The sequence below is a fragment of the Astatotilapia calliptera genome, chromosome 11 (genome assembly GCF_964374335.1).
Source record: "Astatotilapia calliptera chromosome 11, fAstCal68.1, whole genome shotgun sequence".
Lineage (NCBI taxonomy): Eukaryota > Metazoa > Chordata > Actinopteri > Cichliformes > Cichlidae > Astatotilapia > Astatotilapia calliptera.
Genome location: NC_137432.1, coordinates 17,345,105 through 17,361,396, shown reverse-complemented (window position 1 = coordinate 17,361,396; position 16,292 = coordinate 17,345,105). Strand labels below are relative to the sequence as shown.

Here is a 16,292-nt window from a genome sequence, read left to right as displayed (position 1 = left end):
ATCCTGGTCTGACTTCTTCACATGAAATTGGTGAAACATTTTCTCTATGTCGCACATCAATGCAGTGGAGTGCAACCGGAAGCGAAGAAGTACACCGTTGAGATTGTTCATCAGGTCAGGTCCAGTGAGCAGATGATCATTCAAACTGGTTCCCTGGTACTTGGCAGAGCAGTCGAACACCACGCGCAGTTTGCCTGGCTTCTTGTCGTGGAATACACCGTGATGAGGTATGTACCATTTTTCGCCCTCTTTCCCATCATCGTGGACTTCCTCTGCATCACCCCTTTCTATGACCTCCTCCATGAACTTGATATACTGTTCTTTGTACCCTTCATCCTTTAACAGCTTCCTCTTTAGATGGCTCAGACGTATGACAGCAAGCTGTTTGTTGTCAGGTAAGGTAGGTCTCTCCTTAAAGGGCAACGGCATCTCGTAGTGACCTAGACTGTTCTTTTCGATGTGGTTCTTGAGTTTGTCCAGGAACAGGATGTCCTCCTGAGACACTGGTTTGCCGTCTTCCTTAGCATCCTTAAAGTCAGACTCTAGAATGCAAATGGCATCTGCCGGAGTGACTGGTGGGAGCTCCCTGACTGCAACTCGGAAGCACTGTCCCGCCGTACTTGAGGTGTCGGGGCATGTCGACGTACCACCAACTATGCTCAATCCTAAGTCGGTACGAATTGCATAAGGCTCATCGTCTCCTCCCGTTATGACGTCTCTTGGTGCCATTTCTCGTGCGCAGTTATAGCCTATCAATAAACCAACCTCACAGTCCTGTAGAGGTGGAATCTCTTCTATGACCTTGGAGAGATGATTCCACCTTTTAGCTGTCTCGCATGTTGGGATATGGGCTCTGTTTACTGGTATGCAATCCTTGGTATAAGCAGGAGGAAGGTCGATGAGGAGGGAAGAGCGATAACCCCGAACACAAAGCCCTGAGACTCTTTGGCTCTTTACGATCACGTCGCGTCCAATCATAGTAGTTAACTTCAGCTTAACTGGACAGGAATCTGCCTTTAATTAGAGCTGGGCGATATGAGATTTTTTCATATCACGATATGTTTTTTTCATTTCAGGCGATAACGATATCTATCACGATATGAGCCAAATAACTATATTTGTAAGATTTAAATGTGCCGTTGCTCACAAGTAAAATGTGAAATAATCAGCAGCTTGTTTTTATTTAAATATTTATTTCCCATAATAAGTTCAACAGGGTAGATGTACTTAAGGAACATGAGACTTTTTCAGATAAATAAAGGCAAATATTGCAAACTACACACAAGGCAGCCGCTAAAGCGTTTAAGTTTCAAAATAGAACAAACGAAACAGACTAAATTGTCAATTCCACTTAGAAACAAAATATTAATTCTAAAAATAAATCTTAGTTTGTTTTACAGAAGAACAGACAAAACTGACTAACTTTTGGCAATATCAAATAAACTGAGAACTAAAAGGAAATTCTCAATCTCTCCTTGTTGTATAGCTGAGCTTTTCAAACAGTTTTAACAGTTACTTTAGTCTGACAAAAGCCGAATGATGAATTAGCGCTTCCAGTCAGAGACTGAGGCTACGTCCACACGTACACGGGTATTTTTGAAAACGGAGATTTTCCGTTTTCGTTTTAAAAAATAATCCCGTCCACACATAAAGGCAGAAATGAAGGAAAACGCTGCTATGAACATGCCAAAGCAGCAGGTGGCGCTAGATTCCTAACCGTGCCGAAATGTTGGCCAATCAGAAGTCTAGAAGCCTCGGTGGGAAAAAGTAAACAAAGCTGGGGCATAGAAGCAGAACCGAGTCGTATGTGTGGACGGACAGTAACTGTGTGTATATGTAAGCATTTAAACACTGCAGAGAGTAGAATTAACAGTAACAGTATTGTAGAAATTCATTTCACCGAAACAATAACGTGGCGCACAGTGTGACGCATGCACCAGTTTATTGTATTTCCAGACTTGTTTTCGGCACAATTTACAGTGCACGCTACTCTGTTTTTGTCAGACTTGAAATAGCCGAAATACCTTCACACTACGGAACTTCTATGGCTCTTCCGTTTGACAATCTCTCCGGCACTGGAACCATCATCTGTTTTCTCTTCGGTCACGCTCGGTTGATTTTTCTAGTCGGCACACTCATTTCCTCCATTACCCGCTGGCTGCTTCCCAAACAAACACACGTGCGGCTTGGCACTTGTGCTGTACGTAACAAGTCACGCTACGTGACGCTGCGGCTGTGATTGGTTCGGCTCTGCGCTACTTAATTTGGATTGGCTGACCTTTTTTTTTTTTTTTTTTTTTTTTGAGGACAAGAGCGGCGAGGTCTATCGCGATAGCGTAATTTCTCTATCGAGTAAAAGTTATATCGCGATACATATCGTTATCGTTCTATCGCCCAGCTCTACCTTTAATACATCACTCAGTTCCTGCTCAACAAACGTCGTGTCGCTTTGCGTGTCTAGCAAGGCGTAAACCAGTTTCTCAGTTCCTGTATCCTTTTTTGACACCCACACAGGCACAATCATTGATGTGTTAGTTGGCTGTCCAGTAATCACTGACATTGAAGTTGCAGCAGCCTCCATTTGGCCGGCATTGCTCAGGATAGTGGTTTCCTGTGGCAGAACTCTTTCCTTCTTTAAATAGTTGTCATCGTGTAAACAAGTGGGATGTTTACCCTTGCACGTGTTGCATGAGTGTCGATGTCGACAGTCTTTTGCACTATGTCCAGGTTTGGTGCAGCCATAGCAGAGCTTATGTTCTCTGACAAAATCTCGACGCTCCTCCAGAGTTTTAGCAATAAACTTGGGACATCCATGTAGTCTGTGTTGATTATTTTGACAGAAGGCACAAGGAGACCTTTCCTTTCCTTTAACTGGCTTGAGCCTCTCGGTGTCAGCCTCAGTCTGTGTGTTTAGAACGCTTGCCTTGTTCCTCTTAGGGTCTCTGCTGCCTTGTTTTGCAGTGCTCGACTCAGAGCTGCGGAGGGCATAAGCTGAGGTGATTGGATTGCAAGCAATCTCTGCCTCTGTCGCCATAAATGTGGCGAAGTCCTTAAAACTGGGGAATTCCTTATTGCCCTTTAAGGCTTCAGTAACCTTCCTGTTCCAGTGAGATGCTATCCACTCTGGTAGTTTAAGGATTAGCTTCTTATTCTCTTCACAGTCGTTCAGTATTTCGAGGCTCTTCACATGTGTCATTGCATCTTGGCAAGCGTTTAAGAAATCTGAGAAGTCTCTTAATCCTTCTGCATCTCTTGGTTGGATCTTTGGCCAATCTGTGAGCTTATCTCTGAAGGCTTTCTGTATAATAAAGGTTTGGCCATATCTGTTATCCAGTTTGTTCCACGCATCCTTATAAGCGTCGCTGTCATTCCTATAGAAAGTTCCTTCTAATGTTTTAAGAGCTGGGCCGCCTACATACTTCCTCAAGTAATAAAGTTTGTCTGCTGGGGAGATGGCCTTTTTGTCAATAAGTGACATGAATGAAGTTTTCCACTCAATGAACTGAATGGGGTCCCCACTAAATACAGACGGCTCTGGAACTGGAAGTCTATTTAGAGCCATACTGTCTTGTAGGGCTTGGGCAAGGGATGACACGTTTAGGTCGGGTGGCGATGCTGTGACGGTGGGAGTTGGAGGGTTGATAGCAGGGGGAACATGATGGTTTCCCACTGAACTATTAGAGGAATGGAGACTGCCTTCCTGCGAGGCTACCTGGCTGTAGACTTGCAGTTTGGCCCGAGCGGCCCTCAAATTCTTTTCTGCTTGGAGGCGTTCAAGTCTGCGCTTTTCTACTTCCATTTTTCTGTGCTGTTCCTCTATCTTCTCCATTTGTCTCTCTTCTTCCAGCAACCCTTCAAATTCGACTTCCTTAGCAGCTAGCTCTGCTGCTGCATCCGCCTGTTTGAGTGTTAGAGTAGTGCCTTTGTGACTACGGATTGACTTTGTCACTCTAGATGCAGTGGATCCATAGATGGAGCGTGCGTAGCTGTTCTTAAGCAGCTCCCTGAGACGGCAATGTACTTGTTCTGCATCATAATCACCATCGAGATCTGACATTCTCTCGTAGGTGATTATGATGCAGAACAAGTACATTGCCGTCTCAGGGAGCTGCTGAACCTATACTGTGGAGAATTATGGCAGTTCTAGAGGCAAAATGCAGTCCAACCCGGCACTATTAAGGCACATTTAATAAAGTGTCCAGTGAGTGTACACATGAAAGTAAAGAAGCAGTCAAGTTCATACACAAATAAGAATTAAAGACTCTTGAATATGATAATGACGTTCTTACTCTGTTGTTTATTTCAATTTAGTTTAAACTCTGCTGCATCACATTTTGCTTTATTTATCATTTTAAAAAAAAACAAAAAAAAAAAAACTTACCTGAAAACCACACTTTAGACACACCAGAATGTCCTGAGAGGCTGCTGGCTCGCCATCAATCATTGTCCTTTCCTTTAGGCACTCTGAGCATACCGACCACACACTCGAGAGGACTGATTTCTTTACTGAGTTCAGGTCCACTGCTCTACTCACATGCTGGCAAGTCAGTCCTGTTAACAGACAAGGTGTCTTGTAAGCAAGGATCCTTTTAATTGAAGGTGAATTGCACTGATCCCATAAGAATAATGAATGAAACCTCACAGACTTTTCAACATTGACAAAAAATACTCAAGAATAGTCTATAGGACTTTACCAAGTCAAAATTCATAGTCTTAACCGTAACAGTCCGGTGCCATGTACTGTTACGGTGACTTACCGCTGACTTCATCTGATGATTCCTCATCTCGAGGTTTTCTTGGTTTATTAGTCCGCTTAGTCATGTCGGCGGCTTTCAAGGAGAAGGGGTCCTTCAGCCGCATCTGGTGCTCTGAAAGCAAGAAGGGACAACACTGGTTTAGTTTTACACATTTAGGACACCCACACATAATTTTGTTTATCCAGGTACTACACAACTGCTATTATTATTTTCTTCACAACAGAATGAGGTACTTTCAAAATAGCAAAAAAAAAAAAAAACCCCTACAGTTTATATCAGGAATTGTTAAATGCACACACTCACACACATTTATTGTGTTGTCATTGTACTACAGCACAGTCCTACAGAAATGTGCCAAATCAAAACTTTATGACAGCATGTGTTTACATTCAAATAGCTATGCATACATATCACCTAAAAGCCTATTTAGGCAGTTTTTAATGTATTTGTAAAAATTGTAGAGGGTAATATCACTTGTAATGGAAATTGTGTATTTTGTTTGAGTGTTTTGTTTTGGTTTTCTGCTTTTATATAATTTTTAATATTCACATGTTTACATTTCAGTATTGTAAAACTTTACTGTAGATCTAATTGTTGTAACATTTTATTTGGAGATATTTGATGGCTTGGGCCCCAGGAAGACTAGCAACCACTGTTGTGGAAGCTAATGGGGTTCCTTATAAATAAACAAATAAACATTGAATCGTCAAGCACTACTTTGCTTCCAACAATAGTGAAAAAAAAAATATTAGGATAGAATAACTAATTATGTTTGCACAATTACACTCTTGCTTTCTCATATTTTATATATATTCAGTAAACTACTTTTCATTAAAGCAGTTGTTTTTTCTCTCCTTCATTCAAAAGCCCAAGCCAACTCCTCCTTGCTGGGCTCCGACTCAACGAAATCCACTTTCAAGACAACAGCACTAAAAACAACAACAACAAAAATTCTTTTTTTTTTTTTGCCATACCAGAATAGCCTCTGCTGAAGATTATTTAAATAATTAAACGGTAAATGCAATATGTGGTTTGGCTGTTATAAGTTGGTGTGTTTGACGCTACTCTCAAGCTGGTGTGTTCGGGGCGATTAAATCAGGTGACTGATTTAACCAATCAAAAAATTTCCACTGCTTGTAGGTTTAAGCTGATTTTCCTGGTGGACTCCTTTTGAAATAATTTTTACACCCTTCGCCTAACATGCTACTGACCTAAACGTTTTCTAAACTGCAAGAAATCTGGAAGCGAACGGTCACAATACCTACGGCTACATGATATGCCACTGCTAAATAAAGGCAGTAGGAGAAAATCAGAGTTTTTACGACAGATAACTCTATTAATGGACAACACCATGATTAAGAGGCCTTAACAACCCCGGCAGCCCGGTTTGGGTGAGAATAAGAGGCGCCTAACCCATTTATTACGGAAATTTTAAAAATTAGTTTATCTTTTTCATACTAGATTTAGCGAAAATGGAATATGTATTAACTCACCTCTTAAAGTTAGGCTCCTATGTTGACTTTGTCAGCTAATATGAAGCCAACACTGAGATGTCAGCTCTTCCTGGGTTGCAAAAAAAGGCCAGCTACATTAGCTTGGTAGGATAAAAACTGAACTGGTGTGTTTTATCCAAAATTACACGCAGACATTATGGCTATTCAAAGAAAAAACGCGCAATACCGTCAACAGTTATCTCAATATCTTTTTGTTTCCACCCTTGACTTTTAAAACATGTGTCAAGCTTTCGTTAGCATTTACAGGCAGCACTGGTTATGTGTGACGCACTACGGCAGCTCAGGTTGGCCCAATGCTGCATTCAAGTTGAGTGGGAAAATCTCTTTTTTACTAGAGGTAAATAAAAGCTTGTTTCCCATCTTTATGCGTTTCCCAGTTTCCCATGGCGGCGAATGCAACATAAATAATGTTTTTTGTTTTTACTTGATGCACTTGTTTGATCTAATTAGGGGACATGATGCTAATTTGTGTTGATAAATAGTTAGTTATTACTTGTTTGAAACTATCACTAAGGCATTTGTGGGGAAAGAATTTTGGCCCATTAGGATAGCCGTACGTCTGCGCAAGCGCAGATAATTGTCGGCATTGTGACTTTTTTTAGTTGTCCCACGCAGATACGCTTAAGTGAGGGTTTGTGTTGAAGAGCAGTGATAATTTAGAGTGCAGTATCTGGCTTTGATAATCACACATGGCCTTGAGAAGTTGTTGGAGACTTGCCGGTGTTGTCCCGCGGCTTTTATGGAATAATACCGTCCAGTTTGAAGCTTGCGTCCCGAGAGGACAAGGCTCTGTGTCCAGCAGTGTCAGCACTCGCCCCGGTTACAAAAGTGAGGTTTAACATGAGTGACTCACTGTCATGTTTTGAAGGAGCTCATATACTGCATTAAGTATATTGTCTGTCTTGTTTTTAAACGCAGAGTTGCTGTTCCGCACATTCAGTTCAACGCCAGCGAGCACAGTCGTGAGTTATGAGCAGCTGAAGGAGCTCCTGGTTGGGCGGAAAGCGGTAGTTATAGATGTGCGAGAGCCCTGGGAGCTCCGAGAATACGGCTTCATCCCCGGCTCCATTAACGTCCCCCGTGAGTACTGCTCTCTCTACCTGCAACATTGTTGTCCGGCTGGGCTGCCAGGGCTGTAGACTTGTATACTAGTGTAGTATACTGCAGTTTGTGTGGGTTGGGGGTAAATAACAAATCGTAAATGTCCAAAATGAAGCAAACTCATACACAGTTTTTATATTGTTCATAAAACAAACATTTGAAGGTGTGCTTTGTCCCCGTGGCTTCATAATGGCAAGTTTAATTAGGTTTGAAATGTGCTCAATTTGACATACAATTCTAAATGGAGTAAAACGCAAGCAATATGAGCCACTTCATATTATATGGTACGAAGGAGGGCATTATTCTAAAATATTACTACAATGCTTCCAACCAACTGTTCTCCAGAGCACCAAACCCATCATACTTCCTTAACCTTTGTGTTTTTGACTTTACAGTGGCGCAAGTGAACACTGCACTCCAGCTGGGTCCAGAAGACTTCAAAGAAAAGTATGGTGGTGAATTACCTCACCAGACAGATAACGTTGTGTTTACTTGTTTGGCGGGAATCAGGAGCAAGACTGCGCTGAACACGGCCATCACACTGGGATACAAAGAGTGAGATATGTGTCCTTGGCTTATGTCTGTCACCGTCACTGGTTTCCACCTCGTCATTATGTTTCTTACTAGACTTGGCCATTTTCAGTCACGAGAAAAGTTATCAGTATTGTGGTTAAACTTAGACTTTTATAGTTACCACCATGAGACAGCATTTACTATAGTTGAGGTTATTGCCTTGTAGTTACACAATGCTGTTCCTCCTCGGAAGGATACCACATGTCCCACATCACATTTTCTATGTCTATGTGTCAAGTATTAAAACACTGTGATTGTCTGGTGATGGTAAAGTCACATACAAATGCATGATTTTGTTTAAAAGTCTTAAATTATGAAAAGTGTGATTTCGTCAAAGCAAATGTTCACTTTTTTCTTTCTTTTGTGTCTTGTTTCAGTGTTCAGTATTACTCTGGAGGATGGCAAGACTGGGTGAAGCATGAGCAGCATAATCAGTGATCATGGAACTGGAAAGATATTTATATATTTATTTGAAGCTATTTTTGCAATTATTCGAGTTTAGAATGTGAAGTGATGGCGCAGCCTTGTAAAGGGCTTAAAAAAATTTCATGGCTCCTCATTTCAATGTTAAAATCTCAAAGAGGTGAAACCAGTTTGCTTAAATCCACATCTGCCATACAATATTTCTTGAAACCCCTCTTTAATTTCTCTCAGGCTTAACCTCCTTCTAAACCCTTTACAGCTTTTTGAAATAAGCTCAAAGAATCTTCTGAAGTGCTAAAGATTAATTATGCAAATAAAGTCTTCCACTCCATAATGTGAACTATTTTATTATTTCCTGTTGACATATTGTAAATATTAAATTGCTCAACAGGCAGTGCAGACTTTGCCAATACTTAATGCATTTATTAATAAATGTACTATTTAATAAAGTTATCAAAGCTAAATAAACTAATATTTAACTTGAGTCTGTGTGTGTTTATTATTATTTTTATTATTTATATATTGGGCAGGATTAGTAGATGACCTAAGAGGACATTCGTTTAAGTAATTCCAGATATAAATAGGCATAGAGAGGCTTGCCGGGGTGACAGCTGCTGGGGAAGTACTACGATTTACTGTATTGAAAGTCCTTGTCTAATATCCTGTATGAATTTGTCACCAACTCTCCACAGGTTCCTTCATCATCCGTGATAATAAATGGGTTTGTTTTCAGCAGGGAAGAATGTTTCCACTACAGTTTGCTGACCACCGCCATGGACCTTGTTCCCTATTCCTTCTTTTACAGCTTGAGCTGAAAGTCCCTGCAGAATCAGCAAATTTTAATCTCACTGTCTTGTTTAATTTGGACAATATTGTTTTAAGTTACTTTAGTTTATCCTAAAATTCAGCTTAATCATTGTGAGTGACAGGAAACTGGCCTCTAGGTGACTTTTCAGATGCGTTAGTAAATTATCTAGGAGTGTTTATTGGTTTTCTTTGGGGACATAATTGATAGCTTTAAAACATACCTGACATTGTTGTATCACCTCAGCACTTTACAGGGATTTTTGTTTCTTTTATATTTGAGCTTGGTGTTGACAGTAATGACTTGTAAATAAAAATAAACAGTTTTTGAGAATCAGAAAATTTTGTGATGCAATAATATATTTACTTAAGATTTACATCTATATAAATATTTAATTTTGATTGTTTTAGAGTTTTCACCTCTCTGATACAGTTTTTAAATAAATAAGAAAATATTTAAGAAATATATATGAAAAAATAGTTTCATGAACACTTAAACATATTTAATACCATATATTGATGCATATATATTGTATGAGCAGTTCCATTGGTAAATTTGTCAAGAATTTGTGAAAAATTCTATTAATTGACAGCAAAGCTTTGCATGGTATTCAAGACAGAATAATCTTTACACAACGTTGTAAAAAATTAAGTTTTCACAGGACTTAATAGCTCTGTGAAAAACTATGTGCATCCATATGGTTACTGGTAATTGCACTTGATCAAATGATGTGTGAACATCTCCATCAAAAGAGACGTTTTGGCAGTTTGCTGGTCTGGAGCATTCAATACCACAAGCTTTCCAGGAGTGGACATCCTAGCAAATCCCCACCCCAAGGTCAGACTGCGCTCAAAAACTGCAAAAAACCCAAGGGTAACATCTCAGACTCTACAGGCTCAGTTAGCATGTTAAAGTTCATGACAGTTAGAAAAACACAGACCAGTCTTGCTTGCAGTGGTTGCCAGGAGAAAGAACATGGAAGATTATGTTTACAAAGTTACATCTGAAGAAACCACAAGATTTCTGGAACAATGTCCATTGAACAGATAACACCAACATGGAGATGTTTGGCTATAATGCTCCGTGCTACATTTTGTAAAAACTAAACACAATATATCAACACAAACACCTCAAACATGCTGCCAGCATGGTGGTGGATTGGTGATGATCTGGGCTTGTTTTGCAGCTACAGGACCTGGGTACCTTACAGTCACTCAGTTGACAATGAACTCTGTATACCAAAGTACTGTAGAGTCAAATATAAGGCCATCTGTTTGACATTTGACGGACTGATAATGTCATACAGAAAACCACTACCTTGAGATACTCCATCTAGTAAAGGAGTATCTTAAAGTAGTCTTAACTTTATTTATTAACTAAATTTATTATTAAATAATACATTTATTCAATCAGTTTGCTGAACGTTCTCTGCTGCCACAAGGGCGTCTTTCATAGCAAATGCCACCACCCTCTAAATATAATATAATTATCTGGTATTTGTCATTTAACACCAATAATAATAATGATAATAACAAAGCATTTTTAGTTCAATATTATCATCCATTTTAATAAGTAATAATTAAATATTTAAATGAGTATCAGGCAAAAAAAGTTATAATACCACACAATGATGTATAAGAGTTTGTGGTCTTAGTAAATGAAGTGAGGTTTTATAAATACTGTAACAGAAAGCATCATCATAGTGAACAACGGTTGGTGGAACGTGAAACAAGCAGCTTAGTAGAGAGATGACTATTCACATGACTGAAATATTCCGGCTCTTCCCAAAAGTCCCATGCGGCTGCAAGATGTGAGGTCAGTAGGAGAGAATAGATGCTCACTTAATCCATCACGGCAAGTTTTCACATGGAACTGTGAATAAATCATCTCATAAGTTGGATTTTAATGTTCTAAGCGGACTAAACCAACATCGGCTTTATGCATATTTTGAGTTTTTTTGTGGTTTACCATGTTGCTGTGGTACCTTCTTTTTTATAATTGAGCTCATTGTAATATCGTCCAACCCCTGCCCATGTGATTCTGTAGGTGTCAATGTAAACCATGAACAGGGCTGACTGGCATTTATGCCCTTTTATCACTGTGTCATGTCATCCGTAAACTCCAGACTGTAATCTCCCCCCTCCTTTTCTTCCGCTTCCTCATCTTCCCGCTGAAGCAGTTAATTCCATTTTCTTTTTTCTGCATACTCCAGTTTTAATATGTTGAAAACAGAGCAGACTAATAAGTACTAATTTACGTCAAAATCTTGCCAGCGCTCTTTTGTTCCTCTGCAGCCACAGCCTCATCAGGTCACCCTCTAGCTTCTGCTCAGCATTCAATTAAAGTCCCTCGTCCCATCAGAGCACATCACATCAGAGATGCACCTACTGGCTGCAATGACTTACTGGACCCTGCCTCATTGCCTGCCTGCCTGTCTCCCTGCTTGTCCTCTGATGCTGGACATTAAGGTGGTGGATGTGTTGTAACCCAGGCAAAAACCCATTATGATTTGGATAAAATAAGGAGTCTGAGAGACTTGTGCCCACAGCCATGATCCCAGCCCATTTCTGCTTCTCACAAGCTGCTGATACATATCTGAGAGGCAGGTCAAGCCTGCTTTAGTACGGAGGTTCAAGATTCCACATGCGTCGGCTCATGACCTGGGCTGTTTTGAACAGAGCAGGAGCATGACTGTCAATGGGGAGTATAAAACCTCAGACTGTGCTGACAACCAGAGAGTGCAACAAAGGAAGGTTCAGGAGCAGTAAAGTGCAGCAAACCACTGACTGTTTCCCTTCACAGAACCAAAGCCACATAGAAACCGCTGCCATGAGCTTCAGCCCAGAGAGGATCTCGTCCTACCGCCGTCACTTTGAGGACAGCAGCAGCTCGTCCTACCAGATCAGGGTGTCGAGCCCATCCCCCACCAGGAGAGAGGCCCGTCGTGCCTCCACCGGCTGCTTCTCCTCTAGAGCCGGGGCCAGCAGCATGCGTGTGGACTCAGTGGGACGAAGGACCATGTCTGCAGCACGCAGGTCTCGCATGGTAGGAGCAGGGTAAGCCATTGGATTTTTGTTTTACAGGCGAGGCCGCGAAAATAAATTCTTCTTCTACAGGCTGTCTTTAGGAATAATTTTAATCACTTAAAGGAACATATTTTGGTGCCTGTGGCTGTAGGTTAACTTGTATCAGTCATTTCAGTGTGAGTGCAGGTGCCATGGTGTGCGTTGGGCCGAGCGGAGAGCCTGCCATAGACCTGGATGTGGCTTCAGCTGAAAACCAGGAATTCCTCAGCACCCGGACAAGCGAAAGACAGGAGATGATCGTTCTCAACGACAGACTGGCCGTATACATCGACAAGGTGAAACAACCTTTTTCAACTCGATTTTACTTATTTTGATAGGCGCAGCGAAAAGCAGATATCACACTGAACTCAAACATGTTGCACAGGAGTAATTCTCATCTTGTGGAGTGTGGTTTAGACTGAGTTTTCGTGTCCTTACAGGTGCGATCGCTCGAGCAGCAGAACAAGCTACTGGAAACTGAGATTGAGGCCTATCAGAACCGGTTTGAGAAGCCTGTGGGTCTGCGCCTGCTCTATGAGGAACAGCTGAAAGAGCTGAAGAAGATTGCTGAACAAATGAGAGTTCAGAGGGTGAGACGAGAAATCTCCCGGATCCTGCCTCTGCTCTTCCTTTGCTTAGACACTCAAGAGGGCATTAAGTTTACACCTCACCGATCTGTAGAAGATCCACCCAAACAACGATACAAGACGTCAACTTGGTGTTTTCAAAGTTCTTTACCTGGTAACAAGCTCATTTCTGGCAGGCAATTTGAGGGGGATCCTGACCGTATTTGGGTGTCAGACTACAGCTGTTGTCAGATGTGTTTTATGCACAGATGAGATGACTTGATAATGTGCTGGCAGGCACACACACAAGAATGAAGCTGAAATATAAAATGCAAAAGGCTCAGCTAGATTTTGCGCACACCCTTGTGTTCACCTTCAAATCTAGCAGACAGGCGTCTTACTTATGCGTTCTTGGTTTTCAGGACATTTCCTTGGCGTCCAAAGAGTCTGCAGCTGCTCAACTAAAGGCAATCAAAGTCAAATATGAGGAGGCGGTGGAGCTGAGGAAGAAAGCCGAGTTAGACATTGAGGCCTTCCGTCCAGTGAGTGACATTAAATTAGCCACTGTCCTGGGTGTGAATGTCGCCTACACATTATTTCTCAGGGGCAGACATACATGATAACACTTCTGTTTATTTTTCAGGATGTGGACAAAGCCACCTCCTCCCGCATTGCCTTGGAGAAGAAGCTGGAGCAGTTAGAGGTTGAAATTGAATTCCTTAAACGAATCCATCAGCAGGTGGGTGACATCTTTACGTAGGAATTAGCTATTCCAAGTTTGCCTTTTATTTTTAATGATTCCTAAAGGCCTCTCTTTTTTTTTTTTTTGGTTTAGGAAATTGATGAACTCATGAAACAGATCTACGCCGCTCACGTCTCAGCCCAGAGTGCGTTCACTCTGCCCGACTTGGCTGCTGCTTTGAAACAAATTCAAACCCAGTATGACGATATCGCAGCCAAAAATCTCCAGGTACAAAAATATCACACAAAACCGCTTCCAGATGATGAAAAGTACACAGTTGAGTCTTCTGTAACGTTATCATTCTCCACTGTTAGGAAATGGATTCGTGGTATAAAAGCAAATTTGAAGATCTAACCCAGAAGACGTCGAGGCATGTTGATAAAGTTCGAAGCGTTAGAGAAGAAATAGCCAGTGCCAAAAAAGATGTGAGTATTACAAGTGAAAATTAATATGTAAGAACCGTTTATTAATATTGAGTGTCTATAATTGGGCTGAAACTGTCCCTAGATCCAAAGTAAAGAACGAGATTTGGATGCCATGCGGACCAGAAACGAGGCTCTTGAAGCTCAGATCCGTGAGACACAAGAGAAGTACAGAAAAGAACTGGAAGACCTGCAGGTAAATGTCGGCTCATGTTGTCCCAGGGTGCACACCTGATCCCACCAGAGTCAGTCATAAATACACACATGCTCTCACATTCATACATGCAAACACAAAGCCACTACAACAACACATTCATTTTATAACCCCGATTTCCTGATAGGCTCGGATTGAGGCCCTGCAGCTCGAGCTGAAATCCACCAAGGAGAAAATTGCGCTGCACCTGCGTGAGTACCAGGAGCTTCTGAATATCAAGATGGCTCTGGAGATTGAGATCACAACTTACAGGTAAGTGAAAAATAGCCACCTGAAAATGATTTTTGGGTTGTGTCTTTGAGTGAATATTAATAAATTTGGTAATTTTTTGTCTTTTTTTTCCTCTGCAGAAAATTGATCGAGGGCGAGGACCTGCGGCTTTCTGGCATGATGCAAACCTTATCTCTCACTAGCTGTAGCATGAGCGCCATTGGTGCCGGGATGAGCATCAGTGGAGGAGGCATGGGAGGTGCAGGTGGAATGGGTGGTGGACTGATAGGACGTGGTGGTGGGGGAGACATTGGGGGCAGAGTAGGAATGGGTGGGGGCATAGATGCAGGAGGCATGGGAACAGGTCCAGGAATTGCAGGTTTAGGTGGAAGAATGGGTGCTGAGGGAGCCAGTGGTAAAAAAGGTCCTGCTGGTACATCAGCTGGGGCAGACTTTACTGGTAGTCATGGATTAGGAGCTGGGGGTGTAGGTGTAGGTACTGAAGCTAATGGTGGGGTTGTGGGCAAAGGCAATGGCAGCAGAGCAATGGGCACTGGAGGAACAAGTGGTTCTGGTGCTGGAGGTGTGGGAAACCTGGGATTCGGTACTGGAGGCAAGAGTGACAGCAGCATAGGTGGGACTGGAATGGGTGGAGGTGGTAAAACTGGAGGTTCAGGTGGGATGGGTGGAACTGGCACTGGGTTTGGTGGAGGAAATGGTGGTGTAGTTGTAGGAAAGAGTGGTGGACTTGCTGGAGGAATAAGTGAAGAGGGTAGTGTAGCCCGTGGAATGGGTGGTGGAGTTGGAGGCAGTGGAGGAAGTGGGGGTGTGGGTAGTGACGATGCTGCTCTGTCAGCTGCTAGTGGCATGGGGAAGACAGGTGGAGGAAAGGGTGGCATTAGTGGCACCGGGACTACATATGGCTCAGATGGACATGATAAGAACATCGAGGCCTATGCAGAGCAGGCTGTGGAGCTGACGGAGAGGAGGACGGTGCTCATTAGGTAAAGGTACCATCAGGTGTTTTTGCAGTTCTTTCAAACAGGACAAGCACTCACACCCAGAAAGTACAACCAAACACTACCCTTCATTAAGAAACAATGACTTAACCTGGTCTGTGACAGAGTCGGGTGTGGTTTAACATGCTTGTTTCAGTCACTTTGTCTCTCTGTCTCTCTACAGAACAGTCAAAAATGAGGATGATGTGCTGGAAATGGACCACCAAGAACAGACCTACACCATCACCGGAGCGGCCGATGAGTCGGACAACGAGTGAGCAACACGAATTCCCAAGTGACCTCCTCTCACCCTTAAACCTCCACGCCCCTCTGAGCTTTGCACTGACCAAGCCCCATGTTTGGACACTGACCTTTGCCCTTTTGCCCCAGACAAGAAGACCATGACTGACCCTTTTGCTTCAAATCAGGGGCTTTAACTATGCCTCACTAGACAACTCAACATATTCTCTAAACTTTTGTGACCCCCCCCCCCCCCCTTTTTTTTCTACATGCCACAAATAAAGCTATCAGCATTGAATTACCTTGTTACTCTTTTATTTTGTGTCCTTTTGAAGAGTTTATATGAGGATAGAGAACGTCATTCAGCAATAATTCAATGCTGGTTAAACCTCATGTTTTGCTTAGCACAAAGAAATGCTCCTTAGAATCCTGGCTTTGGCTTGAAATGATGCAGAGTGAAAAAGGGAAAAGGAAGTCATGAGGGAACAGCAAAACAGAGAAAGAGAGGGGGAAAGGGACAGAGTCACCTGAGGGTCGAGATGGTTGCCCTGACACTTTCTGCAGGGCTGAGGAATCCGTCACTCAAATGCGGTCCTGCAGCAGAGTGACTGCACACAGCCGTTTCCTGTCCTCATTCCATCCATTTCCACACCTTTTCCCAC

The 16,292-nt window shown here is 42.2% G+C and overlaps 3 protein-coding genes across 8 annotated transcripts in view; 2 read left to right on the top strand and 1 right to left on the bottom strand.

The window, feature by feature from the left end:
- usp45 (ubiquitin specific peptidase 45) overlaps nt 1-6,392 on the bottom strand; it is a 42,791-nt gene extending 36,399 nt beyond the window's left edge. For both annotated transcript variants that reach the window (XM_026183566.2, XM_026183568.2), the window contains exons 1-3: nt 6,251-6,392; nt 4,758-4,868; nt 4,382-4,551 (exon numbers count right to left, since the gene is read on the bottom strand). In XM_026183566.2, coding sequence (XP_026039351.1) covers nt 4,382-4,551; nt 4,758-4,860 — 273 coding nt within the window. In that variant the 5' untranslated portion in view covers nt 4,861-4,868; nt 6,251-6,392. The remainder of the gene's footprint in view (nt 1-4,381; nt 4,552-4,757; nt 4,869-6,250) is intronic.
- The window catches only part of tstd3 (thiosulfate sulfurtransferase like domain containing 3), a 28,155-nt gene extending 19,303 nt beyond the window's left edge, over nt 1-8,852 (top strand). Inside the window, exons 1-4 of one of the 4 annotated variants that reach the window (XM_080307857.1) lie at nt 6,474-6,608; nt 7,190-7,351; nt 7,768-7,927; nt 8,323-8,852. In XM_080307857.1, coding sequence (XP_080163983.1) covers nt 6,530-6,608; nt 7,190-7,351; nt 7,768-7,927; nt 8,323-8,383 — 462 coding nt within the window. In that variant the 5' untranslated portion in view covers nt 6,474-6,529 and the 3' untranslated portion in view covers nt 8,384-8,852. Of the gene's footprint in view, nt 1-6,473; nt 6,609-6,654; nt 7,100-7,189; nt 7,352-7,767; nt 7,928-8,322 lie in introns of those variants that run through there. The other 3 variants (XM_080307858.1, XM_026183570.2, XM_080307859.1) reach the window with 3 other exon arrangements.
- A 2,974-nt stretch (nt 8,853-11,826) lies between these two features.
- On the top strand, nt 11,827-15,928 carry LOC113032283 (uncharacterized). 2 transcript variants are annotated; one of them, XM_080307853.1, is made up of 11 exons: nt 11,827-12,229; nt 12,375-12,534; nt 12,679-12,828; nt 13,227-13,346; nt 13,448-13,543; nt 13,640-13,774; nt 13,861-13,971; nt 14,054-14,164; nt 14,310-14,434; nt 14,533-15,402; nt 15,575-15,928. In XM_080307853.1, exons 1-10 carry the CDS (start codon nt 11,871-11,873, stop codon nt 15,398-15,400), a joined length of 2,235 nt encoding a protein of 744 aa, XP_080163979.1. In that variant the 5' UTR covers nt 11,827-11,870; the 3' UTR covers nt 15,401-15,402; nt 15,575-15,928. The 2 variants fall into 2 exon arrangements, with proteins under 2 accessions (XP_080163979.1, XP_026040892.2); XM_026185107.2 differs by having other exon boundaries at nt 11,834-12,229; nt 14,533-15,396.
- Nucleotides 15,929-16,292: the final 364 nt, after the last annotated feature.

Coding starts and splice junctions, on each gene's coding strand:
- LOC113032283 (XM_026185107.2), top strand. CDS start 11,871: ATGGGGAGTATAAAACCTCAGACTGTGCTGACAACCAGAGAGTGCAAC. Junction 12,230..12,374: donor TCTCGCATGGTAGGAGCAGG/GTAAGCCATTGG, acceptor CAGTCATTTCAG/TGTGAGTGCAGGTGCCATGG. Junction 13,544..13,639: donor TTAAACGAATCCATCAGCAG/GTGGGTGACATC, acceptor TTTTTGGTTTAG/GAAATTGATGAACTCATGAA.